The sequence below is a fragment of the Oncorhynchus nerka genome, linkage group LG7 (assembly GCF_034236695.1).
Source record: "Oncorhynchus nerka isolate Pitt River linkage group LG7, Oner_Uvic_2.0, whole genome shotgun sequence".
Classification (NCBI taxonomy): Eukaryota; Metazoa; Chordata; class Actinopteri; order Salmoniformes; family Salmonidae; genus Oncorhynchus; species Oncorhynchus nerka.
The window spans coordinates 67,755,753-67,783,126 of record NC_088402.1 but is presented as its reverse complement, the minus strand read 5'-3'; the positions used below and the strand labels follow the sequence as shown (position 1 = coordinate 67,783,126).

Genomic DNA, 27,374 nt, shown 5'->3' with positions numbered 1-27,374 from the left:
TTCTCTGACTGAGACCAATGTCTGTACAGACGATGGTCTTGGCCCTCTTCCTCCTGCTACTGTTCCTGCAGTCGTTCTATTCCTTTTCAAAGCTGGGTCAATAACAGACGTGTGGCCCCCTGGGCTTTTAGCCACACACTAGCCCAGTGCATGTGTTTAACTTTCACGCTTGGAATTTCAAATGGAGGCAGTCCAGCTTATCGGCGATGCATAAAAAATACAGGAAAGTCAAGGGAAAGTTCCCCTTTCCCATAACAAAACATTGAAACAATATTACACTGGCCGCCTGAATGAGGGCCGCAACCCCATAAATGGATAATATTTTTCATAAAGGCTAGGTTGTTGAAGAGCATGAATAAAACATAATTGGATTATAATTGCTAATGAATGACCTTTGGTGATCTTTCCATTTAAATAATATTTTCCACGGCAATTTATGAAAAATCCATCCCGAAATAACAACCATATGCCATTTCTCTTCTATTCCCAAACTGGTTGGGAAGGCTCAGGAAAGGATTTGCGGAGGGGAAAGTGACATAGTACTCACCAGAGCATAAATTCAGGAAGTTTGTTCCATCGACGTGATGTAAAAAAGGCTTCAGATAGTCAGCAGGAGATCTCGAACCACTTCTCTGACACAAAGGCCACAGGAATCAGCTGCCTTTCAGTGGGAGAAGGTCTGTAGGACAAAGGATTGAGACACAAAGATAATGAGAGCCTGAGTCCAGGAGACACTGTATAGAGGTACTTTGCAAGGAAAACAATACCACTTACAAAAAGAGGATTTACACCATTTAGGGCAAGGACTTTTTCCGAAATATGTGATTATACCAGGAGAAACTCCTGTCCCGACTCATAATCAGTGTTGGGGGTAATGCGTTACATTAATATTATTACTTTTTGCGGTAACGAGTAATATAACGTAGTACTGTACCAATTTGAGAAACAATATTACAGTTATTGATCAAAGATACAGTAGGTATCCTATTCCTATTATAGTTATTATATGTGATGATTATTCTGTCGTCCTCTCACCAAGTTCCTGTTCATGCACGCATGCCCTACTACAGTACTGACCGTTTTAGTTGAAAAGTGGCATTTAAAACATTGTTTCTCAGCATGGAAGTACTCCCATTATTTTGATTTGGTAGGATGACAAAATGACAAGAATATAACTGTAAAATGTAAACTGTGCCCAGGAGAGAAACACTTTTCCACTGCTAGAAACGCAACCTCCAATCTCTTGAAGCACCTTCAAAAGCAACACGCCAAGACAAAATTCATAGCGAAAGAACCCCAAGGCCTGACCACTCCTGCTGAAGATGACTGTAGGCCTACATCATCCAAACAATCAAGGCTTGTTTTGAGGAGGACAGGCTGTGAAAGCTAAAAAAGCTTGTAGCTGGGTATGTAGCAGAAATACTGCCCTATACCCCTCTTTTTTGTGTTGCTCATTATTAGGCTACTTGTGTTGGTGTATAGGGCCTATGTAACGTTTACATTGTGTGAGGATGCGCAACATTTTGGGGGGTAACTTTTTACTTTTCCCAGTGAGTAATAAGTAAAGTAATTTGTTATTGTTTAAAGAAGTAACGAGTTACAGGTAATATATTTGCTTTTTTGAGTAACGACCCCAGCACTGCTCATAATAACCAACCCAAAAGTGAGAAGGAAGCACTTACACAAACAGTGATCAAACTGACCCAGAAACCTAGCGCTGAGAGCGATTTAAAGCCGGTGTACCTATTTCCGTTATAGGTGGTCTTGTATATAGGGGTCTGCTGGATCATCTCGTCTGTGTAGACGGGCACGGCGGTGCGCACACACTCGCGCGAGCACTGCAGGCTGTCGTTGTAGGCGGTGAAGATGTCCACTTTGTTGGGCACGCGGGCAGGGGTGAAGTCGGTCAGGTTCTGACAGCTCTCCTCCTGCTGGTGGACCTTCCGCTGATGGCTACTGTGACGGCCATTCCCCGACTGTACACAGCTACAAAAACACGTACCAAAGACAAGAAACAAACATAAAATCATACCTTGTACCACTGTGGATGAGTGGCTCTGGTAAAAGCCTAATTGAAACTTTCAAAAGCGATGTGTTGTGTGTGTGTCAGGAAGTAATTGCAAAGTAAAGGAATCTTTCCTACCAGTTTTTAAGGACAAGTGTAGTTATCAAGGCTGCAATGACCATAATGAGAGACACAGTGATTGTAATAATCTGGTGAACTGCCAGACCTGCAAAGAAAGAAGGACACAAAACACAAAGAAGAGCTTAGTCACGAATGGAACGGTTTTAAAGGCTGGTAGTAATTTGCCATGTTACAGAAAACTACTAACATTTTAAGGATGTTTTTGAAAAACCATATGCGCTCCACATAACACCAAGGGCAATCTACTCAAGGTCAGAGGAAGATATCTGTGAAGGTATTGATCATTCTCTCTTCATTATTTAACAGATCTATAAAGTATTTAATCAAAGCCAACCACCTGCATATTAGATTAGTTATCTATTTTTGTACAACAATTTTACAACTTCTCCTGAACTGGTGGGAACCTTAAACCTCACTTTGAGTTTCTTAACTCTTCCCTGATTCAAAGTGAATTCAAAGCACTAATACTTTTCAATTGTCATAACTTAATCTCAAAGTCTTTACCTCAAAATAACCAATAGTTCAGTTCAAATACAAATGCACATGTTATCCATGCCTAAGCTGTTTTTGATGAACCCAGACAGTTTTTAAGTTCATATTTTGGGTTAGCTATGTTCCAACTCAAAATTGGGGTCACCAACTTTCAAAGCAGCATTACTTTCCCGTTACTTTCTCCAATTACAGAAGTTTTTGTCAAAAATATAATAAGCCTAGGATCCTGTAACATATTTAGAATTTTGAAAAAACATCCGCCACAATATCAATTCATGTGTATCAAGGCGCTAATAAGAACAAACAAAAACATTTGCACATTTCTACAGGGCATATAACATGGTTCACAGTGGTCACCCCTCTCTGCTTATTGTGACACAAACCTCCAACCATGAGTCTCCATCCACCAATCGCAGCCTTGCTTTTGCACAACGCCGAAAAACAAATGCGGACTTCCAGATGTTTCGCTGGTTCGAATAATTCCGTATGACTGAACTACAAAACACTGTATTGTTTTACTTAAACCCTGGAGAACCCTGCAAGGTGCTGATCCCTCAGTTTAGGAGGAATAAGGTCATCTACAGACACAGACACAGTACATGTCAGCACCACAGATTTCTCTCTATGGTCGACATACAGTATGATGAGGTGGTGTGGGGTTGGGAAGGGGGGGGAATTCACCAGCAATGAGTGGGCCACATGCAGCAGACCGCCAAGTTGTTCATGATGAAAACGTCCTTACGGGCCCATACATCCAAACCCTCATCAGCCAGGTGATTGTCTGCTGATTCAGTCTAGTTAGTCTTCGGGATAGCTCAAAAGGAGCGGCCACTCAGTCATTGTAAAATGCTAGCTCCCTCATTGTGCATATACATTCCCTTGGATAACAAACTTCTGTGGGCAGGGCACAAAGCAGCCAGGTCAACCTTGGATTCATGATTTCTCTGGCTGTCTCAGGAATGCCTCACTTCCTTCGCCGCAATCAGTCCCTCTGCAGCAAAGACACATTAACTTATCTGGCAGTCATTTGCATTTTCTCTCTTGCTCACTCCCATGCCTCCCTTCCTGGCTGACATCAAGGCTTAAGTTGAAAGTGTGGAGTAATAAATGAACACCTGTCCAAGCTCATGGATAATAGATCATGGATCGATAGCCCACGTCTCCATGGAGAATTGTTTCGTTTTACATTCATGTCGGCATGAAAGGCTTCTCTGGCAGAGATTTCCAGCTTATACCAAATTCATATCAGGCTGAAGCCCTGACCATACAAATACAGTCTTAGGTCTCATTATAACCTACTTTTAGGGCAGTGCATTAACAAGACAAGATAATGTCAGATAATGATTCCACTGACACACCCGGGAGACAGCCCAGATGATTCTCTATCCCTGTCCAGAACTGAAAGAATTGGTCCTGCTAGCTCAAACTCATTGTGCTCTAGCAGTGAGGCTGAAAAATCACCCTTGCTTTAGAGGTGCTGGGTTAGGTTTTGTTTGGAAGAATCAGTGCCAGACAAAGAGAGGGGGTGTGAGAATGGGAAAGAGAGAGAATAAGAGATGGACAGAAAGAGCTACTGACCCCTGTGTCAGCAGAGTTTGGGGCACACCAAGGCTCCCGGAGAGAAATAAATGAGGTTTTCACCTTCATGGTCTTGACAGTTTGATGAACATGCCATTGACAAGCATGGCATTTTAAGAAAATCTCACTATCTCCCTTTATTAAAGACTACCTAGCCCAGCCCAGTAGGGGAACAATAGAATATAATATCAGCAACAGATGTAAATAGTTTATCAAACACATTGACCTTAACATACATATATACTGTACAGTACCTATGTGTATGCACATCCAGTTAAATAAACAGTAGTGGATAAAAGCCTGTGGCAAAACTCCACAGCCAGTTGATAAAAATCTAGCAGCACTATAGCTCTTAATTGGCAACAACAACAAAAAACATACTGCCAACCTTGAAAACGAAATGGAACACTGACGTCAATCTGAAAATGGTACCGGAAGCAAACAGTGCATTTAGTAATGAAGCCATCCACTTTTGAACCAGAAACTGTGTTCTCCCCTATAAATGGACATTGGCTTAGCTTCCCATCACAGGGGACCCTTGACCTTTGCTCAATTTCATAGCCTGGCTATTTGAATTGCTTGTGGGCATTGATTTTAAACTGTTATCAGACCATTTGTGCCGGAACTGCTTTTGAGCGGGTTTGTCCTCCCAAGATGGCCTCAATAACAAAAGCATTGCCGAGCAAAGGAAAAATATGTGGAACTCAGTTTCTAAGCAAGGAGTTATTTGAAGCTATAAGGCAATCATTCTAAATGGCCATTGAGCATTAAGGCCTAATGCCTCTGTACAGCCCACGTCCGCTAGCAGCATTAAAACTCATGAAAAATGTGGGAATAGCCCTCATTTTTGAATGGATATGTTGTCGAGAGCAAGCCAACCCTCCCTTCCTCCCACCCATTGCAAATGTACGGAATCTGTCCCTCATTTATAATGCATTAAACTTCCTGGAGAGTGTGAGGGTTGACATGCAGTGAGACTTAACCCCCTTATCCCCTCCGCTCTTCCCCGTGGCCCCTCTCCAATCCATCCTCCCAAATGTGGTACCTGAGCGGGGAGGGATGGGAGAGATGGGGCAGGGGAAACCTTCTGTCGAAGCCTGCTGATGGCTCACAATTGCCAATTAACGCTGGTGTCAAAGTGTCAATCTGACCTGATTTCCACTGAGTCACCGAGCAATCTAAAACACTTACAGAAGAAGAGAGGGTGCTTCTGAAGAGAGAGAGAGAGAGAGAGAGAGAGAGAGACAGAGAGAGAGAGAGAGAGAGAGCGAGATCAGAGCCAATTATTCCACACACCTTTTCTCCCAATGTCAAAGGCAGCATTGCATAATTCAATCACTCTAGATAGCAAACTTTAACAGTCGAGGAGATTTGGTCAGACTCTTGCTCAAGTTCCGCTGATTTTGTTACTTACCAGTAAATGCAGTTGTCATGCATTCCTGTACTTCATTTGGGGACAGTTGGCTATGAAATACTTATTCTAGTGTTAAAGAGCCACTGAACACCGATTGGCACGTGTGTCTTTCAGTTGCTCATTAGAAAAACAAGATTTCAGTCTTGGAGGTGTGTTTCCTGATCGATTCTACGCAGAATTAATCTAAGATAACTCAAGAAATCTGTGGTTTGTTTTTATGGTTTTTCCAATGATGTTTTAGTTGCGCAATTTGACATCTAATTAAGGTTTTGGTGCAGTATTTCTCAAGTAAAAGAATTTGCAATGTTTTGTCTTATCGAAACAAAGTCGGAGCTGCTGGGCAGGTCTGTCTCACTCTCTATGCTATTGGATAGAGAGCAATCACTGCAGCTGTTCACCCCATGTTAGTTGGCAAATGAACATCGTCAAATTAACACCTAAACTGAATTTACCTGTTGTGATGCACGGATGTTTCAAACTTTAAGATGAGGCTGACTATATGACCAAAATTATCCTACTTACACTTTGTGGTTCGCGTCGCTTTCCTAGGAAACTATGCAGTTTTTTGTTTTTTTACGTGTTATTTCTTACATTAGTACCCCAGGTCATCTTAGGTTTCATTACATACAGTCGAGAAGAACTACTGAATATAAGATCAGCGTCAACTCACCATCAGTACGACCAAGAATATGTTTTCCGCGACGCGGATCCTGTGTTCTGCCTTACAAACAGGACAACGGAATGGATCGCATGCAGCGACCCAAGAAAACGACTCCGAAAAAGAGGGAAACGTAGCGGTCTTCTGGTCAGACTCCGGACAAGGGCACATCGCGCACCACTCCCCAGCATTCTTCGTGCCAATGTCCAGTCTCTTGACAACAAGGTTGATGAAATCCGAGCAAGGGTAGCATTCCAGAGGGACATCAGAGACTGCAATGTTCTCTGCTTCACGGAAACATGGCTTACTGGGAAGACGCTATCCGATGCGGTGCAGCCAACGGGTTTCTCCACGCATCGCGCCGACAGAAACAAACATCTTTCTGGTAAGAAGAGCGGCGGGGGCGTATGCCTCATGACTAACGAGACATGGTGTGATGAAGGAAACATACAGGAACTCAAATCCTTCTGTTCACCTGATTTAGAGTTCCTCACAATCAAATGTAGACCGCATTATCTTCCAAGAGAATTCTCTTCGATTATAATCACAGCCGTATATATCCCCCCCAAGCAGACACATCGATGGCTCTGAACGAACTTTATTTAACTCTTTGCAAACTGGAAACCATTTATCCGGAGGCTGCATTCATTGTAGCTGGGGATTTTAACAAAGCTAATCTGAAAACAAGACTCCCTAAATTTTATCAGCATATCGATTGCGCAACCAGGGGTGGTAAAACCTTGGATCATTGTTACTCTAACTTCCGCGACGCATATAAGGCCCTGCCCCGCCCCTTTCGGAAAAGCTGACCACGACTGCATTTTGTTGATCCCTGCCTACAGGCAGAAACTTAAACAAGAGGCTCCCACGCTGAGGTCTGTCCAACGCTGGTCAGAACAAGCTGACTCCACACTCCAAGACTGCTTCCATCACGTGGACTGGGACATGTTTCGTATTGCGTCAGATGAAAATATTGACGAATACGCTGATTCGGTGTGCGAGTTCATTAGAACGTGCGTCGAAGATGTCGTTCCCATAGCAACGATAAAAACATTCCCAAACCAGAAACCGTGGATTGATGGCAGCATTCGCGTGAAACTGAAAGCGCGAACCACTGCTTTTAATCAGGGCAAGGTGTCTGGTAACATGTCCGAATATAAACAATGCAGCTATTCCTCCGCAAGGCTATTAAACAAGCTAAGCGTCAGTACAGAGACAAAGTGGAATCTCAATTCAATGGCTCAGACACAAGAGGCATGTGGCAGGGTCTACAGTCAATCACGGACTACAAGAAGAAACCCAGCCCAGTCACGGACCAGGATGTCTTGCTCCCAGGCAGACTAAATAACTTTTTGCCCGCTTTGAGGACAATACAGTGCCACTGACACGGCCTGCAACGAAAACATGCGGTCTCTCCTTCACTGCAGCCGAGGTGAGTAAGACATTTAAACGTGTTAACCCTCGCAAGGCTGCAGGCCCAGACGGCATCCCCAGCCGCGCCCTCAGAGCATGCGCAGACCAGCTGGCCGGTGTGTTTACGGACATATTCAATCAATCCCTATACCAGTCTGCTGTTCCCACATGCTTCAAGAGGGCCACCATTGTTCCTGTTCCCAAGAAAGCTAAGGTAACTGAGCTAAACGACTACCGCCCCGTAGCACTCACTTCCGTCATCATGAAGTGCTTTGAGAGACTAGTCAAGGACCATATCACCTCCACCCTACCTGACACCCTAGACCCACTCCAATTTGCTTACCGCCCAAATAGGTCCACAGACGATGCAATCTCAACCACACTGCACACTGCCCTAACCCACCTGGACAAGAGGAATACCTATGTGAGAATGCTGTTCATCGACTACAGCTCGGCATTCAACACCATAGTACCCTCCAAGCTCGTCATCAAGCTCGAGACCCTGGGTCTCGACCCCGCCCTGTGCAACTGGGTACTGGACTTCCTGACGGGCCGCCCCCAGGTGGTGAGGGTAGGCAACAACATCTCCTCCCCGCTGATCCTCAACACGGGGCCCCACAAGGGTGCGTTCTGAGCCCTCTCCTGTACTCCCTGTTCACCCACGACTGCGTGGCCACGCACGCCTCCAACTCAATCATCAAGTTTGCGGACGACACAACAGTGGTAGGCTTGATTACCAACAACGACGAGACGGCCTACAGGGAGGAGGTGAGGGCCCTCGGAGTGTGGTGTCAGGAAAATAACCTCACACTCAACGTCAACAAAACTAAGGAGATGATTGTGGACTTCAGGAAACAGCAGAGGGAACACCCCCTATCCACATCGATGGAACAGTAGTGGAGAGGGTAGCAAGTTTTAAGTTCCTCGGCATACACATCACAGACAAACTGAATTGGTCCACTCACACTGACAGCGTCGTGAAGAAGGCGCAGCAGCGCCTCTTCAACCTCAGGAGGCTGAAGAAATTCGGCTTGTCACCAAAAGCACTCACAAACTTCTACAGATGCACAATCGAGAGCATCCTGGCGGGCTGTATCACCGCCTGGTACGGCAACTGCTCCGCCCTCAACCGTAAGGCTCTCCAGAGGGTAGTGAGGTCTGCACAACGCATCACCGGGGCAAACTACCTGCCCTCCAGGACACCTACACCACCCGATGTTACAGGAAGGCCATAAAGATCATCAAGGACATCAACCACCGAACCACTGCCTGTTCTCCCCGCTATCATCCAGAAGGCGAGGTCAGTACAGGTGCATCAAAGCTGGGACTGAGAGACTGAAAAACAGCTTCTATCTCAAGGCTATCAGACTGTTAAACAGCCACCATTGAGTGGCTGCTGCCAACACACTGTCATTGACACTGACCCAACTCCAGCCACTTTAATAATGGGAATTGATGGGAAATGATGTAAATATATCACTAGCCACTTTAAACAATGCTACCTTATATAATGTTACTTACCCTACATTATTCATCTCATATGCATACGTATATACTGTACTCTACATCATCGACTGCATCCTTATGTAATACATGTATCACTAGCCACTTTAACTATGCCACTTTGTTTACTTTGTCTACATACTCATCTCATATGTATATACTGTACTCGATACCATCTACTGTATGCTGCTCTGTACCATCACTCACTCATATATCCTTATGTACATATTCTTTATCCCCTTACACTGTGTATAAGACAGTAGTTTTAGAATTGTTAGTTAGATTACTTGTTGGTTATCACTGCATTGTCGGAACTAGAAGCACAAGCATTTCGCTACACTCGCATTAACATCTGCTAACCATGTGTATGTGACAAATACAATTTGATTTGATTTGATTTGATTTGGTCAATTTCTTCATTGAATCAATGCTTTGTATAGGCAGTCACTTTTTAAGTACAGAAAGGGGATTGCCACCAACAAGTGGGACTACATAACAGAGAGAAAGTTTTATGAGTGTGATGTATTCAACCGTTTTCCCTGGCATATCCTCCCCACTCAATTATCGGACTTGATATTGATGTTTCTTCATGCTGTCTGAATTTGTGTAAAACAAACAAATGACGTTAGAGATTGAATTCTAAAATAGGTACACCAACACCTCATATTTCTAGTTGACATTGGGTAAAGGAACAATTTGCTATCTCCTGACCTGTTTGGATGAATAAGGTGTTATAGCTAGCCAATACAGAAACAACAAAAGGTTTTTAAAATGGTCGCTTGCCAATAGTGCACCTTTTCCTCTCAGAGGAGATGTCAGCCATGAAAGAGCTGTGCATTGGAAACATGAAGTAAAACAGCATCTGTTCATTCTGGCTACTCTTCATCTCTTCTTGGCCGAGTTTCTATAAATCAGAAGGCTCGACTCTGCATGGCTGTCACCGGGCATCAGCATTTAAGTCCAGATTTAACGCTCGGGAAGAAAATTCATTTTTACCCAGCTTATCGAGAGTAAATATAGAGTAATGGTGAGATTATTAGATTGCCATGGTAACCAGTGGGGAAAGTTTCTCTCTTTCTGCCTGAAGAGCCTCTCACTCTATTGTAGCCTACACCTCTACAAGGCTCTCAGAGGTCACAATGTAGCATTGGTGGCGTGGCGTTTGCCAAATTTGCACACCTCTTTAAAAATAGATACCTAACTGCAGCACTCGAGTACTGTACATAACGTACATTTTATATGTCCCTCGGGTGGATTCTGGACTTGCTTATTTAACTGACTGTTCGTTTCACCTCACCTCTTCAGAGTGTGATAACAAGACCTGAATTAGCAGCTGCAGCAGGTTCTATACATTTTCGATGCATTCATCACATTTTTGGTGGGATTTCATTTTTACTTATTGACTCCACTGCCTCGTTTTACCTCTCGACTTCAGAACGCGATACGGAGACTTGAGCGATCAGCCAGGAGGATGGACGGCAGTTTTAATCATCTCATATCCATAATGAAGCTGACAGCTCCATCTGCGCGGCTTTGAGAGAGCTGAGCGGAGCTAGCACAACATCACCGGGAACAATCAGCCAGCATCTGGAGGCTTAAATCTACTTCCCACAGTGGGCCACAGGATCACTAAAGAATAATGATCAGAAAAAGGCAAATACACAAATATTGTCAGAGCTTGTTGCTGGGCACCTAGGTGCTTCACTGATATTACATTTAATCTATTTAAATTATATTGGTTACGTACACTTACAGTTGAAGTAGGAAGTTTACAAACACTTAGGTTGGAGTCATTAAAACTAATTTTTCAACCACTCAACCAATTTCTTGTTAACAAACTATAGTTTTGGCAAGTCGGTTAGGACATCTACTTTGTGCATGACACAAGTAACTTTTCCAACAATTGTTGACAGACAGATTATTTCACTTATAATTCACTGTATCACAACTCCAGTGGGACAGATGTTTACATCCACTAAGTTGGCTGTGCCTTTAAACAGCTTGGAAATGTCCAGAAAATGATGTCATGGCTTTAGAAGCTTCTGATAGGCTAATTGACATCATTTCAAGTCAATTGGAGGTGTACCTGTGGATGTAGTTCCAGACCTACCTTCAAGCAGTGCCTCTTTGCTTGACATCATGGGAAAATTGAAAGAAATCAGCTAAGAGCCCACAATTGTAGACCTCCACAAGTCTGGTTCATCCTTGGGAGCAAATTCCAAACGCCTGAAGGTACCACGTTCATCTGTACAAACAATAGTACGCAAGTATAAACACCATGGAACCACGCAGCCGTCATACCGCTCAGGTAGGAGACGCGTTCTGTCTCCTAGAGATGAACGTACTTTGGTGCGAAATGTGCAAATCAATCCCAGAACAACAGCAAATGACCTTGTGAAGATATTGGAGGAAACAGGTACAAAAGTATCTATATCCACAGTAAAATGAGTCCTATATCGACATAACCTGAAAGGCCGCTCAGCAAGGGAGAAGCCAATGCTCCAAAACCGCCATAAAAAAACAGACTACGGTTTGCAACTGCACATGGGGACAAAGATCGTACTTTTTGGAGTAATGTCCTCTGGTCTGATGAAACAAAATTATAACTGTTTGTCCATAATGACAATCGTTATGTTTGGATGAAAAAGGGGGAGGCTTGCAAGCCGAAGAACATCATCCCAACCATGAAGCACAGGGGGTGGCAGCATCATGTTGTGGGGGTGCTTTGCTGCGGGAGGGACTGGTGCACTTCACAAAATAGATGGCATCATGAGGGAGGAAAATTATGTGGATATATTGAATCAATATCTCAAGACATCAGTCAGGAAGTTAAAGCTTGGTCACAAATGGGTCTTCCAAATGGACAATGACCCCAAGCACACTTCCAAAGTTGTGTCAAAATGGCTTAAGGACAAAAAAGTCAAGGTATTGGAGTGGCCATCACAAAGCCCTGACCTCAATCCTATAGAACATTTTGGGCAGAACTGAAAAAGCGTGTGTGAGCAAGGAGGCCTACAAACCTGACTCCGTTACACCAGCTCTGTCAGGAGGAATGGGTCAAAATTCTCCCAACTTATTGTGGGAAGCTTGTGGAAGGCTACCCAAATTGTTTGACCCAAGTTTAACAATTTAAAGGCAATGCTACCAAATAGTAATTGAGTGTGTGTAAATTCTGACCCATTGAGAATGCGATGAAATAAATTAAAGCTGAAATAAATCATTCTCTCTACTATTATTCTGACATTTCACATTCTTAAAATAAAGTGGTGATCCTAACTGATCTCAGACAGGGAATTCTAATTAGGATTAAATATCAGGAATTGTGAAAAACTGAGTTTAAATGTAGTTGGCCAAGGTGTATGTAAACTTCCGACTTCAACTGTATTTTGCAGATGTTTTTGCGGGTGTAGCAAAATGCTTATTTTCCTAGCCCCAATAATGCAGTAATACCTAATAATACAAAACAATACATGCAAATCCCCAAGATAATGCGAAATATATAACTATTAGAATGAGCATTGTCAGAGCCTGGAATGTAAATATATACAGTGCATGTATATGATTGTGTGTATAGATATGGACAGTATATGAACAGTAAAGGTGTCTACAGGAGTAGTTACAGAGCCAGAATACAGTATATACATATGAAGTGGGTAAAACAATATGTAAACATTATTAAAGTGACCTGTGCCAATGGCCTACAAATCAAACATGCTAAACTTGGTGTTGAAGTTGCGGATATATTCCATCTTGTTGTATGCTGCTGACATAGTTCTCCTTGCAGAGACCGAAGATGACCTCCAGAATATGTTGAATATTGTTAATTGATGGTGTAATAAATGGAGACTAGCATTAAATCAAGAGAAGACCCAGATTGATCATTTCATAAAGAAGGGAGTGCAGAGAAGTGCACACAACTATTGTTTTGGTACAACCCCATTATTCTACATTGTGCTCTATAAATACCTTGGTTTCACTCTGGATGAACACATGACCTTGGAAGGTGGCATTAGATCACTAGTAGGTAGAGCCTGCAGAATCTACCTATGTAAGGATCTTGGTTAATGTGCTTATTTTCAGCTGTATAAATCCTGTGTGTGTCCGGTGATGGACTACGCTGCTGGGTATGAGGATCCAAAGTGCGTACTAATTGTAACAATGTTTGAAACCGAGCAATCTGCTGCCTTACTGGTGTGCACAAACTGACTCCAAACCTGGCCATCTGTGGAGATATGGGTTGGGAACCATGTGTGATTAGGCAAAAATGTGGAACATGCTGATAAATATGCCAGTATCACAAAAAAGTGACCTTAGTCATAGCTATTCATGAGCCAGAAAATTGTTAGACATTTTTTGTGAAACTGATTTGCAGTATATATTCAGGAACAAATTACAGTGGTTGCTCCACAAAAAGTTTTAAGATTATGCTGCGGGACTTGTGGTTTAGTACGGTACCCTGCGTCACTACTTCATTGCTCCAGACCAGCACAAGGGGGAGATAGAGCACTGATTATGCTTTTGGGTCCCATGGCGCTACTGTGTCTCTAACTGACAATGAATGGGTGACATATACCTAAATAGAAACTGATAATTGTGCACAACTTCAGTATTACTTACTAAAACTGTTTTTACACACGACTTCAGTATTACTTACTAAACTGTTGTTACACTAAGGTTTTTATTCTAGGAGAAACTTAGACTACAATCAGGGTGTGGAAATGTTAGGATTATTTTTGTCTTACTGTAGTTCTGTAGCCTACTCCCGACCAGTCACGTTGTACAGTGCCTGAATGCCGGTCTAAGACACTGCATCGCAGTGCAAGCTATGTTGCTACAGATGCTGGTTAAATATCTGTGCTGGCCTTGACTGGGAGACCCATGAGATGACTGTAGGTTTTTGGTTTCTCTCCCTCTAAAAACAGAATCATTCTAAATAACAAACTGCCTTTATTTAGAAATTAGTAGCAATGTCTCACCACATGTTCAAGAATGTCCTTTTTCTTGCTAATTTTACGTTATTTGAAAACAAAATAATATCCAAAATATTGTTATTTGTTAAACAAAGCAATTATTATTATTATTAATTTAGAATTATAAACTCATCAAAAAAAGAAACGTCCCTTTTTCAGACCCTGACTTTCAAAGATAATTAGTAAAAATTCAAATAACTTCACAGTTCTTCATTTTAAAGGGTTTAAACTTGGTTTCCTATGCTTGTTCAATGAACCAGAAACAATTAATTAACATGCAATGGTTGTTATGACACTAAAAGCTTACAGACGGTAGGCAATTAAGGTCACAGTTATGAAAACTTAGGGCACTAAAGAAGCCTTTCTACTGACTCTGAAAAACACCAAAAGAAAGATGCCCAGGATCCCTGCTCATCTGTGTGGACATGCCTTAGGCATGCTGCAAGGAGGCATGAGGACTGCAGATGTGGCCAGGGCAATAAATTGTAATGTCTGTACTGTGAGACGCCTAAGACAGCGCTACAGGGAGACAAGACGGACAGCTGATTGTCACCGCAGTGGCAGACCACATGTAACAACACCTGCACAGGATCAGTACAGCCGAACATCACACCTGCGGGACAGGTACAGGATGGCAACAACAACTGCCAAAGTTACACCAGGAACGCACAATCCCTCCATCAGTGCTCAGACTGTCTGCAATAGGCTGAGAGAAGCTTGACTGAGGGCTTGTAGGTCTGTTGTAAGGCAGGTCCTCACCACACATCACTGGCAACAACGTTGCCTATGGGCACAAACCCACTGTCGCTAGACCAGACAGGACTGGGAAAAAGTGCTCTTCACTGACGAGTGTTCTGCCATGGCCAGCAAAGAGCCCGGATCTCAATCCCATTGAGCACGTTTGGGACCTGTTGGATTGGAGGGTGAGTGCTAGGGCCATTCCCTCCAGAAATGTCTGGGGACTTGCAGGTGCCTTGGTGGAAGAGTGGGGTAACATCTCACAGCTAGATCTGGCAAATATGGTGCGTGCAGTCCATGATGAGGAGATGCACTGCAGTACTTAATGCTGCTGGTGGCCACAGCAGATACTGACTTTTACTTTTGATTTTGACCCCCCCCCTTTTTGCTCAGGGACACATAATTCCATTTCTGTTAGTCACATGTCTGTGGAACTTGTTTAGTTTTTGTCTCAGTTGTTGAATCTTGTTATGTTCATACAAATATTTACACATGTTAATTTTGCTGAAAATAAATGCATTTGACAGTTTCTTATTTTAATTTCTTAGTTAGGTTGGCTGTATCACAACCGGCTGTGAATGGTTGCAATTTCAGTATAATCCACCAGAAAAGACAAAACAAATAATACAACAAAAAGTATTATTATTATTATGTATCACATCCAACCGTGATTGGGAGTCCCATAGGGCGGTGCACAATTGGCCCAGCGTTTCGCTCTCTCTAAAATCAGAAATAAATGTTTTGGCCTTTACAAATATTATAATGTCCTTTATTCAGATTACAATCTCTCACTTTTGTTTTTTTGAAAACAAAATAACCTACAAAATATCGTTAAATATTATCAAGTTGATGGCACAGTCATATAGCCCGGCACCTACATAAAGCTGAGTAACTCACTCATTCATGGCTTGGATCAAAATAAATAAGTACCAACATTCTTTATGATATACTTTAATAAAGACATGTTTTGGTTATCTTGACCTGGACACCATGTACAGCATTATAATAGCCCTCCTGATCGGCGCAACGGTCTAAGACACTGCATCACAGTGCAAGATGCGTTGCTACAGATTTGATACCAGTGCCGGCCGCCACGGCAGACCCATATGTAATTATTGGCGGTCACGTCATTGAACAAAAAATATTCTGATATACTGTAGGCCTACCGTAGGCGACATGAGTCTCACTAGTGTTCAGTAATGTGCTGTTAAAAGTGGTGTAGGTCTTATTTATTTAAAGAGCATTTGAAGTAATAGCCTACTCACTGTGGTCAACTATTTTAGCACCTTTTCACGCTGCTCTGAGACAAGCATGGGGACTGGTCTTGATAAATCAATGAGATTTTTTATTTTCACTGAATCTCCATTTGGGTATTGGTTAGACTACAATTAGGGTGTGGAAATGTTATGCTCTTAGTATTGTAGCCTCATCCTTTCATCCTAACGGAAACCCTGAGGGTTTTCCATTTTTCTTGGAATAGAAACAACAATATTAATCATATTAATTAAGCACAATTTCTTAAAATCAGTCCCATATACTATGTTCTTACAAAAAAGCTCCTAAATTCTCTAGCACAGCCACTATTGAAGGCAATTAAATGCTTCTCAAAGATCCCCTCTGCTGGTCAAACTAGCTCTAACTAGCTTTAGTGGTTACAATAGCCGATTCTTAAATAACGTGCCATATAATTCTGTGGCACCATGCAAGCTGTGCTGCAGTAAGCTGCAACTTGTAAAGGACGAACCACAGTACTATGTGGTGTTAACCAAATCAAGGACACACTTTTTCTGATCCACCAGGAAAAATGGACAGTTGTTATTTGTTTTAAACCTAAACTTAGAACATACACTCTTCAATTATAAGGTACTTTTTTGAGCTCTCCTAGATTTGCCATTGAGTAACATAAGCATGCTGGTAGTCTTTTGTTTCGAACACAGCCCTGCATCCCCACCAACACACAATTACTGTTGTTGTTTACGTAATCCAAAAACATACCATTATAAATTGCAATATGGGTCAGGTGTGCATCATTTGAAAGCTTATTCTATTGCCTACATGGCTAGCTAAGTTATAAAATATGATCTTACAGTGTTAAGACTTTCAAAAGGCACTTCAGACAAACAGATTGTAACTTTGGTGCACATAGAATGGAGTCATGAGTGCGTGTTCTGCACAGTCTGAGAAAATCCAGCTGAGTAGGTCTGGATGGGGCTGGGTTCATATGAATTGAAACATCTGTACCACTGGGTCAAAGCTAAAAGTTAAGATATAGTCTACTGTAGAAGTATGGCAGTTTCCCATTTAACTATGCCATATAGTGCCTTCAGAAAGTATTCACACCAATTAACGTTTTCAACATTTTGTTGTGTAACAGCCTGAATGTAAAATGGATTAAATTGAAATTGTGTGTTACTGGTCTACACACAGTACCCCATAATGTCGAAGTGGAATTGTCTTTTGAGATGTTTTTGTTGTTGTTAAAAATGAAAAGCTAAAATGTCTTGAGTCAATAAGTATTCAACCCTTATGATATGGCAAGCCTAGATAAGTTAATGAGTTTAAATGTGCATAATAAGTCACATACACTATTACGTTGCATGGACTCCCTCTTAGTGCAATAATAGTGTTTAACATTATTTTTGAATGATTACCTCATCACTGTACCCCACACATTCAATTATCTGTAAGGTCCCTCAATGGAAAATTGAATATCAAACACAGATTCAACCACAAAGACCAGGGAGGTTTTCCAATGCCTGCAAGGAAATAACAAAAGCATACGTTGAATATGTAATTACACTTTGGATGGTGTATCAATACACCCAGTCACCGTGAAGATACAGGCAACCTTCCTAACTCAGTTGCCGGAGAGGAAGGAAACCACTGAGGGATTTAACCAGGATGCCAATGGTGACTTTAAAACAATTAGAGTGTAATGGCTGTGATAGGAAAACACTGAGTGTTTACTAACCTAAATGACAGAGAGAAAATAAGTAAGCCTGTACTGAATGAAAATATTCCAAAACATGCATGCTCTTTGCAATAAGGCACTAAATCAAAACTGCAAAAAATGTGGCAAACAAATTAACTTAATGTCCTGAATACAAAGCATTATGTTTGGGGCAAATCCAACACAACACATCACTAAGTACCACTCTTCATATTTTTAAGCATGGTGGTGGCTGCATCATGTTATTGGTATGCTTGTCATCAGCAAGGATTAGGGAGTTTTTTAGGATATGTTAGCAGTTGAAGTCCAAAGCAAATCAGGGGGAGAAAAATAGATTTATCTGAGAAGGACAAATCATAGCTGTTATGCTGGGAGGTAGATGTTTAGCCTCCCCCTCAGCTTTTCTCCACAGAACAAAGGAACAGGATGCCATTTATAACCCCCCACCCTAGCCTTGGGTTGACCAATCAGAAGTCCTTGCAGTGCACCTGGGCCAATGGCCAAATAACAATAATAAGTATCCTGCTCCAGACTCAATGTACAGACCACATGGCACATGTAGTTCTGAGTCCAGGACTGACATTCCACAGATTCTAAACAGGTGTTAAACTGAAGACCAAGTATTTACATTGACAATTACCTATTGACCATTAGTACTCTCGTCCTCTCATCCTCTGCGTTGTGTATTTATCTTCAAAATATTCTTATAGATAAAACTAAACAGAATAGAGCTAAGCACAGGCAAAATCCTAGAGGAAAACATGGTTCTCTCTGCATTCCAACAGACACTGGGAGACAAATTCATCTTTCAGCAGGACAATAATCTAAAACACAAAGCCAAATATACACTGGAGTTTCTTACCAAGATGACGTTGAATGTTCTTGAGTGGCCGAGTAACAGTTTTGACTTCAATCAGCTTGAAAATTGATAGCAAGACTTGAAAATGGCTGTCTAGCAATAATCAACAACCAACTTGACAGAGCTTGAAGGATTTGAAACATAATAATGTGCAAATATTGTACAATCCAGGTGGTCAAAGCTCTCAGAGACTTACCCAGAAACACTCACAGCTGTAATTGCTGCCAAAGGTGATTCTAACATGTATTGACTCAGGGGTGTGAATACATATGTAAATGAGATTTGTGTATTTCATTTTCAATAAATGTGCAAAAATTTCTAAAAACATGTGTTCACTTTGTGATTATGGGGTATTCTGTGTAGATTGGTGAGAAAAACAAATATTTAATCCATTCTGAATTCAGTCTGTAACATAACAAAATGTGGAACAAGTCAAGGGGTATGAATACTTTCTGAAGGCACTGTATGTTCAATGACATCATCCTACTGTATAGTTATGTATTGGCATTTACCACATCTGGCCAAATGTCCATAGTCTACAATGTCTTGAGATGTTTTAACACTTGTACAGTTTAGTGGTCAATATATTCCAGCGGACCCTTTGGTTGCCCTCTGCAGTGGGAACGTGATTGTATGACATTCATGTAAATTTACCCAATGGGACAAGTCAGTTAACATAGTGCTAGGTCATACATCATTAAACCTCACTCTGGTTTTACTGCCACCTGCATAGTCCATTAAAGAAGCAGAGCCTCTTCGTTGATTTCATTAAATGGTAAATCTAATGTGCATAGCCAGTCAACTTCATGTGTTCGCGGCATGGAGAGACTTGGAGAGACCATAAAATCACACATTACTTTGTACATCAAATGGACAGTAATCGGTAACAACATTTAATATGGGATCAATATCACGTCAAATGAATTCGCAAATGTAAATCACCAATCCACAAATATAAATCACTTTCCACAAATGTAAATCACTATCCACAAATGCAATTCACTATTAACAAACAAACACCATTTGATTTGTATATGTAAATCGAGGGCCTTAAGTAAAATGACTGGCATAAAGATTTGCACATAGGAGAGGTATGCACAAACATGACAGATATGGCAAACCTGCAACTCCATATTTGGAAGCACTTATGTCACCTGACTTTTGGCTGGGATTTTACGACTACAAATCGCTTTCTATCGTAATCACTTTTTTTCTTTGTGGGTAAAATTCTTGTCTTTTTCTTGTCGTCAAATCCCTGCCAAAAGTCAGGTGTAATTACTTCCAAATATGGAGTTGCAGGTTTGCCATATATGTCATGTTTGTGCATATCTCTCTTATTGTGCAAATCTTTATGGCATTCATTTTACTTAAGGCCCTCGGTTTTTCTTATTTTTAAAATATTTTCTACACTGTAGAAAAATAATGAAGACATCAAAACTATGAAATAACACATATGGAATCATGTAGTAACCATAAAAGTGTTAATCAAAACAAAATATTATTCAAAGTAGCCACCCTTTGCCTTGATGCCAGTCTTGGCACACTCTTGGCATTCTATCAACCAGCTTCATGAGGTGAGAATGAATTTCAATTAACAGGTGTGCCTTGTTCAAAGTTAATTTGTGGAATTTCTTTCTTTCTTAATGCGTTTGAGCCAATTAGTTGTGTTGTGACATCTCAACATCAAGTGTTCATAGGAAACCACGTGAATCAGGCCTTCATGGTCGAATTGCTGCAAAGAAACCACCATAAGAAGAGACTTGCTTGGGCCAAGAAACACAAGCAATGAGCATTAGACCGGTGGAAATCTGTCCTTTGGTCTGATGAGTCCAAATTTGAGATTTTTGGTTCCAACCGCCGTGTCTTTTTGAGGCGCAGAGTAGGTGAACAGATTATCTCCCGTATGTGTGGTTCCCCCCGTGAAACACAGAGATGGTGTGGGGTTGCTTTGCTGTGGACACTGTCAGTGATTTATTTAGAATTCAAGGCACCCTTAACAGCATGGCTACCACAGCATTCTGCCGCAATACACCATCCCATCTGGTTTGCGCTTAGTGGGACTATCTTTTATTTTTCAACAGGACAATGACCCAACACACCTCCAGGCTGTGTAAGGGCTATTTAACCAAGAAGGAGAGTGATGGACTGCTGTATCAGATGATCTGGCATCCACAATCACCCGATCTCAACCCAATTGAGATGGTTTGGGATGAGTTGGACCGCAGAGTGAAGGAAAAGCAGCCAACAAGTGCTCAGCATATGTGGAAACTTCTTCAAGACTGTTGGAAAAGCATTCCTCATGAAGCTGGTTGAGAGAATGATAAGAGTGTGCAAAGCTGTCATCAAGGCAAAAAGTGGCTACTTTGAAGAATATAAAATATATTTTGATTTGTTTAACACTTACTACATGATTCCATATGACTTATATCATAGTTTGATGTCTTCCCTATTATTCTACAACATCGAAAATAGTAAAAGTAAAGAAAAACCCTTGACTGGTACTGTATATTTAGTTATACCATGGTACCACAAGCATGTGGTAAGAACAATTTAACAATGCTCTATCTGCAAATCACAATATATTTAGCACTTTCAAAACAGTAATACAATGCCTGTATAAACGAATAGACCTATAGTGCCTATCATAAGAAGTCACCCCCCTTGGATTTCTTTCACATTTTGTTGCGTTACAAGGTGGGATTGAAATGGATTTAATTGTGATTAATTGTCACTGATCTACACAAAATACACCATAATGTCAAAGTGAAATGGACATTCGATGAATATTTACAAAATAAAAAAAAATAAAAAAAATGAAATGTATTGGTTTTTCTGTATCAGTATTCACCCACATTGTTATGGCAAGGCTAGATAAGTTCGGGAGTAGAAATTTGCTTAACAAATCACATAATAAGTTGCATGGACTAATATAATATGAGTTACCCTTTTTGGGATAGGGGGCAGCATTTCACTTTTGGATGAATAGCTTCCCCAGAGTGAACTGCCTCCTACTCTGTCCCAGATGCTAATATATGCATATTATTATTAGTATTGGATATAAAACACTCTGACGTTTCTAAAACTCTTTGAATGATGTCTGTGAGTATAACAGAACTCATATGGCAGGCAAAAACCTGAAAAGAAATCCAAACAGGAAGTGAGAAATCTGAGGTTGGTCGATTTTCAACCCAGTCCCTATTCAATTCACAGTGAGATATGGATGAAGTTGCACTTCCTAGGGCTTCCACTAAATGTCAACCGTCTTTAGAAAATGGGTTGAGGATTCTACTATAAAGGAGGGGCTCATGAGAGCTCTTTGAGTCAGTGGTCTGGCAGGGTGTCTCAGGCTTGTGACGCGCGCCCCGACAGAGTTTGCTCTCGTTCTAGTGCTTTTCTTCAGACAATGAAATTCTAAAAACATCCTAAAGATTGATTCCATACATCTTTTGCCTTGTACTGGGCTGAACACGCTAACAAGTGGCTAAATGATGGACTTTATGGAACAAATCAGTCATTTATTGTCGAACTGGGATTCCTGGGAGTGCCTTCTGATGAAGATCATCAAAGGTAAGTGAATATTTATAGTGTTTTTTCTAACGTCTGTTGACTCCAAAATGGTGGCTATTTCTTTGGCTGGATTGGGCTCTGAGCACCGTTCTCAGATTATGCTTTTTCCGTAAAGTTTTTAAAAAATCTGACATAGCGGTTGCATTAAGCAGAAGTCTATCTTTAATTCTGTGAATAACAGTTGAATCTTTTATCAATGTTTATTATGAGTATTTCTGCAAAATCACCGGGTATTTTGGAATCAAAACATTACTGCACATAACGCGCCAATGTAAACTGAGATTTTTGGATATAAATATGCACATTATCGAACAAAACATACATTTATTGTGTAACATGATGTCCTATGAGTGTCATCTGATGAAGATCATCAAAGGTTAGTGATTAATTGTATCTATATTTCTGCTTTTTGTGACTCCTCTCTTTGGCTGGAAAAATGGCTGTGTTTTTTTTACTTGGCTATGACCTAACATAATCAAATGTTGTGCTTTCGCTGTAAAGCATTTTTTAAATCGGACACGATGGGTAGATTAACAAGATGTTTATCTTTCATTTGCTGTATTGGACTTGTTAATTTGTGAAAGTTACATAATGTTTTTTTTAAATGATTGAACACCTGCCCTAGTAAGGTTAACATGATTTTTAATGTCCATCTCTATACCCCACACATACACATAAAGTAATTGTAAGGTCCCTCAGTCAAGTAGTGGATTTCAGGCACAGATTCAACCACAAAGACCAGGGAGGTTTTCCAGTGCCTCAAAAGAAGGGCACCAATTGGTAGATTGGTAAAAAAAAAAAAAGCTGAATATCCCTTTGTGCATGGTGAAGTTATTAATTTGGCTTTAGGGGGTGTATCAATACACCCAGTCACTACAAAGATACTGGCATCCTTCCAAACTGAGTTGCATGAGGCCAATGGTGATTTAAAAAAGTATGAGTTTAATGACTGTGATAGGATCAACAATATTGTAGTTACTCTACAATACTAATCTAAGCCTGCACAGAATAAAAGTAGTTCTTAACATGCATCCTGTTTGCAACAAGACACTTAAGTTATACTGCAAAAAATGTAACAAAGGAATTAACATTTTGTCCTGAATACAAATTGTTATGTTTGGGGCAAATCCAACACCACATCACACAAAATTCTCCATATTTTCAAGCATGGAGGTGGCTGCATCCTGTTATGGGTATGCTTGTCGTCATCAAGGACTGAGGAGTTTTTCAGGCAAAACTGTCTGCTTTCCACCAGAGACTGGGAGATGATCTTATGACAAAACTTGAAAATGGCTGTCTACCAACCATCAACAACCAAGTCGACAAAGCTTGAAGAATTTAAAAAATAACTTGCAAATATTGCACAATCCAGGGGTGCAAAGCTCAGAGACTTACCCAAATAGACTCACAGCTGTAATCGCTGCCAAAGTGTTTCTAGCATGTGTTGATTAATGGGTGTGAATACTCAAGATATATTTGTTTTAAATTTTTTAATTTATTTTTTTCCATTTAGAATTGTTCCAGCACTTTGACATTAAAGTATTTTGTGTAGATCGTGGACAAAAAAGACAATTAAATCCATTTTAATCCCACAATAAAATGTTAAGAAATCTAAGGGGGTGAATACTTACGATAGGCAATGTAACTACAGAGGTATAAACATGGCATATGCCTATTCTGAAAACAAAAACTGCTGAATAAAACAAAACAGTTTGCTCTAAGTCACAGCTCCTTTAAATTCAGGGGAAAGATTAAGTGTCCTAAAATATTAATTGGCCGATGGTTAGGGAAGATGTGCTTTGAATAGTTGAACAATTTTGAGGGGCCCATCCCTCTCAATACCCTAGATATGTCAAAATAAGAACACTTGCATCACTGAATGATATTTCACTTATTTTACACAAATATTCAACACATTCTTTACTTATCTGTCCCAGACAACTGCAATTCGTGCCAAAATCTTTCTTCAAACAGTTAGCAATGGGTGTATACTAACGTGATGCACTCCTGCTGTCTTCCTGACTAGCCTTGACATGCCAAATCCAGCTGCACTTAAAACAGGATAGAAATACAGATGAATAACTTTCGAAATTGCATGATAGAAAACATAGGAAAGGAGTTTTACCTGGTGTGTCTCCATATGGCTTTGGTGGTTTGACAGTCTCCCCTAAACTGATGCTGGCCTTGGTGGTGCTCAGCATCCTAGGGTGTGGTGTGGTCACCACCGCGAACGTCCTCTGGGGGCTCTTGGTGGTGGTAGTGGTGGTGGTGGCCACAGTAGTGGTCAAGGCCTTGGTGGACAGCGTGGAGTTGGCTGCCGTTTTCCCCTCACCATCGTCAAAGTTGTCCTCCGTCCCTGTGGGTCCCCAGTCGATATATCCAGCCACAGTCGTGGTCCTGCCATCCTGAGATTTGTCGTCGGCGTCCCATTTCAGCTGTCTCCGAGCCCTCCGTAACAACCTCACCACGTCTGTTTTGCTCCCCCTGGGAAGACCTACCGCTGCTGCCGAATCCCCCGCCTCGGTGGATGTGTATTTTAACCGGCACTCCTTACATGGCTGTCCTTTGTGTGCCAGTCTCCTGTACTTTTGACCCCTGACCTTTGGCACTGGCCCTCCCCTGCTGTCTGGCAGTGGAACGGGGTTGAGTAGCCGGTGAGCCAGAGTGCTCACAGTCCTCCAATGGAGAATGTTGGGAGTTTCCCAGAGGGGCGCCGAGTGGGGCCGGGGGCGAGGCACAGGTTTGGGGATGAGCTTGATCCCCAGGCCCTGACTGAGGGGGCTACACAGGGAGAAATCCAGGGTGAGGTGGGTCATGGCCAGGAGGATCCACACCTGACGCCCTAGACAGCTCCCCGGCCGTAGAGCAGACATCGGACTGGGGAGAAAAGGAGAGGCCATTTTAGACATGGCGTCGGTGCACATTTTAAACCAAAAGGGATGGTAGTAGTTTTGTAGATGAAGGGTTGGTTTCCCAGACATGCAACAAGCATAATCCTAGACTAAAAAGCACATTAGGCCTAATCTAGGACTAAAATCCAGACATATCTGAATTTTCCTCTCAGGCAAAATTCTGCTCTCTGACTAACTGAGCACCTGAAATGGCAAAGGTCAGACACTAAAAAAATAGTTTAATACATTTTCAAAGATTAAGGCTTTAAAATAATGCTCTGTGCTGTCAAAGGCAGCAAGGATTTATCCTTGATTTTACAGGTTTAGTTCTTCAATCCAGTCATGATTAACTGTAAAAAAAAAAAAAAATTTAAGATTTTAAAAAAGGTCAGGCCTAGTTTAGCTGATCATAATATTCAGCATAGAATGTCATCTTGATTCCCGAGGGGCAATTAGATTATGCTGCGAAATAGCACTGAAGGGTGTCATATAATATAAAGTCAGAATTAGACATGGCTTGATGTGAGTATGATTTTGAATATGAAAATTTAAAGGTAGACTCAGAGACACGACATCAGCATGCACAGCGGAGCCACTTCCTGTTTATAATATATCAACAACAACAGACTTCAAATCTGTCAAACCTGCCACCATTGGCATGTCTCAAAAGAGGGCTCAGTGGTAGTATTGGCAGATTAAATGTTTTTGCTGTTATTGATATCTATAAACAGGACATCACTCAATACTACATTTAACATTGGAAGGAATACATTCTTTATCACTTTAGTCATCATTAACATCATCATTAAAACTCTCAAACAAACATTTAAACACCTGTTAAATGTTACCCTGTTTCCCAATCCTCCACTGATTGATATCTATAAACAGGACCCTGTCCCATAAGCACTGACATGTGAAGTTCATAAGAGAACATCAAATTTGGTGTCAAATGAAAGCTAAGAGTCTATACTTAAGAAAAGGCATATATACATTTTTCAACCATTTTCCATCCTAAACCATTTAATAATATAATTCTGATCAAACAGATGGAAAAGGAGTCTTAAAGTCTTAAAAGGTATTACAAATACATCAAAACACAATCATGTTGAAGTAAAGACCCCTGCCAACTAATATCAAGACTTATATTTCGTTTGGCAGTTATTATTCGATTTTGATTTGATTTATTAGGATCAAATCAAATTTCATTGGTCACATACACTTGTTTAGCAGATGCTATTGTGGGTGTAGCGAAATGCTTGTAAATCCCCATTAGCCCACGCCAATGGCAACAGCTATTCTTACCGGGGTCCGACACATAACGAAAAAGACATTACAGACAAAATACTTTATAATTTACATATATTAAACAACATTAACATGTATTTAATGTGTATGTGCATCTATCAGTTACACATACATGTCAGTACATACAACAAGTAGGTCACATGGGGGAGAGGCGTTGTGTTGCTTTATTTGTTTTTTTTAAACCAGATTTGCTGTTCACTTGCGCTTTATAAGATGGAAGGGATTCATGCACTTGTGGCTCTGTATAATACTGTAGGTTTCCTTGAATTGGTTCTGGACCTGGGGACTGTGAAAATACCCTTGGTGGCATGTCTGATGGTGCTATGTGTAAATTGACTATGCAAACAATTTGGAATTTCTAACACATTCATGTATCTTATAAAAACAAGGAGTGGCACAGTCAGTCTTTCCTCAACTAAAACCAAAAGAGAGACTGGCATGCATATTATTAATATTAGCCCACTGATTACAATGAAGAGCAAGACGTGTCTCTCTGTTCTGGGCCAGCAGCAGCTTTCTTTGCAGCACTTGACCATATGACTGTACAATATATCAGATAAGATAAAACTAGAGCCTTCATGACTTGCTTTGTGGAGTGTGCTGTCAAAAAAGCAGAGCATCTATTATTACGGACAGACCTCTCCCCATCTTTACAACCATTGAATCCATATGGTTTTACCATGACAATTTACAAATTAAGGTAACACCAGGTAATTTAGTCTCCTCGATATGTTCAACAGCCACACCAATCATTACCAGATTCTGGTCTAGAACATACGGAATAATTTATACCTAATACAATGCTCTTAGTTTTAGAGATGTTATGGACCAGTGTATTACTGGCCACCCAATCCAAAACAGACTGCAACTTTTTGTTAAGGGTTTCAGTG

General features: G+C 41.1%; 1 protein-coding gene across 1 annotated transcript; it reads right to left on the bottom strand.

Moving 5' to 3' along the window:
- Positions 1-606: 606 nt before the first annotated feature.
- ajap1 (adherens junctions associated protein 1) lies at positions 607-25,161 on the bottom strand. Its single transcript, XM_029664712.2, has 4 exons — positions 24,414-25,161; positions 2,144-2,231; positions 1,744-1,986; positions 607-679 (listed from the first exon to the last, which is right to left on the bottom strand). Exons 1-4 carry the CDS (start codon positions 25,159-25,161, stop codon positions 607-609), a joined length of 1,152 nt encoding a protein of 383 aa, XP_029520572.1.
- Between the last annotated feature and the right edge of the window lie 2,213 nt (positions 25,162-27,374).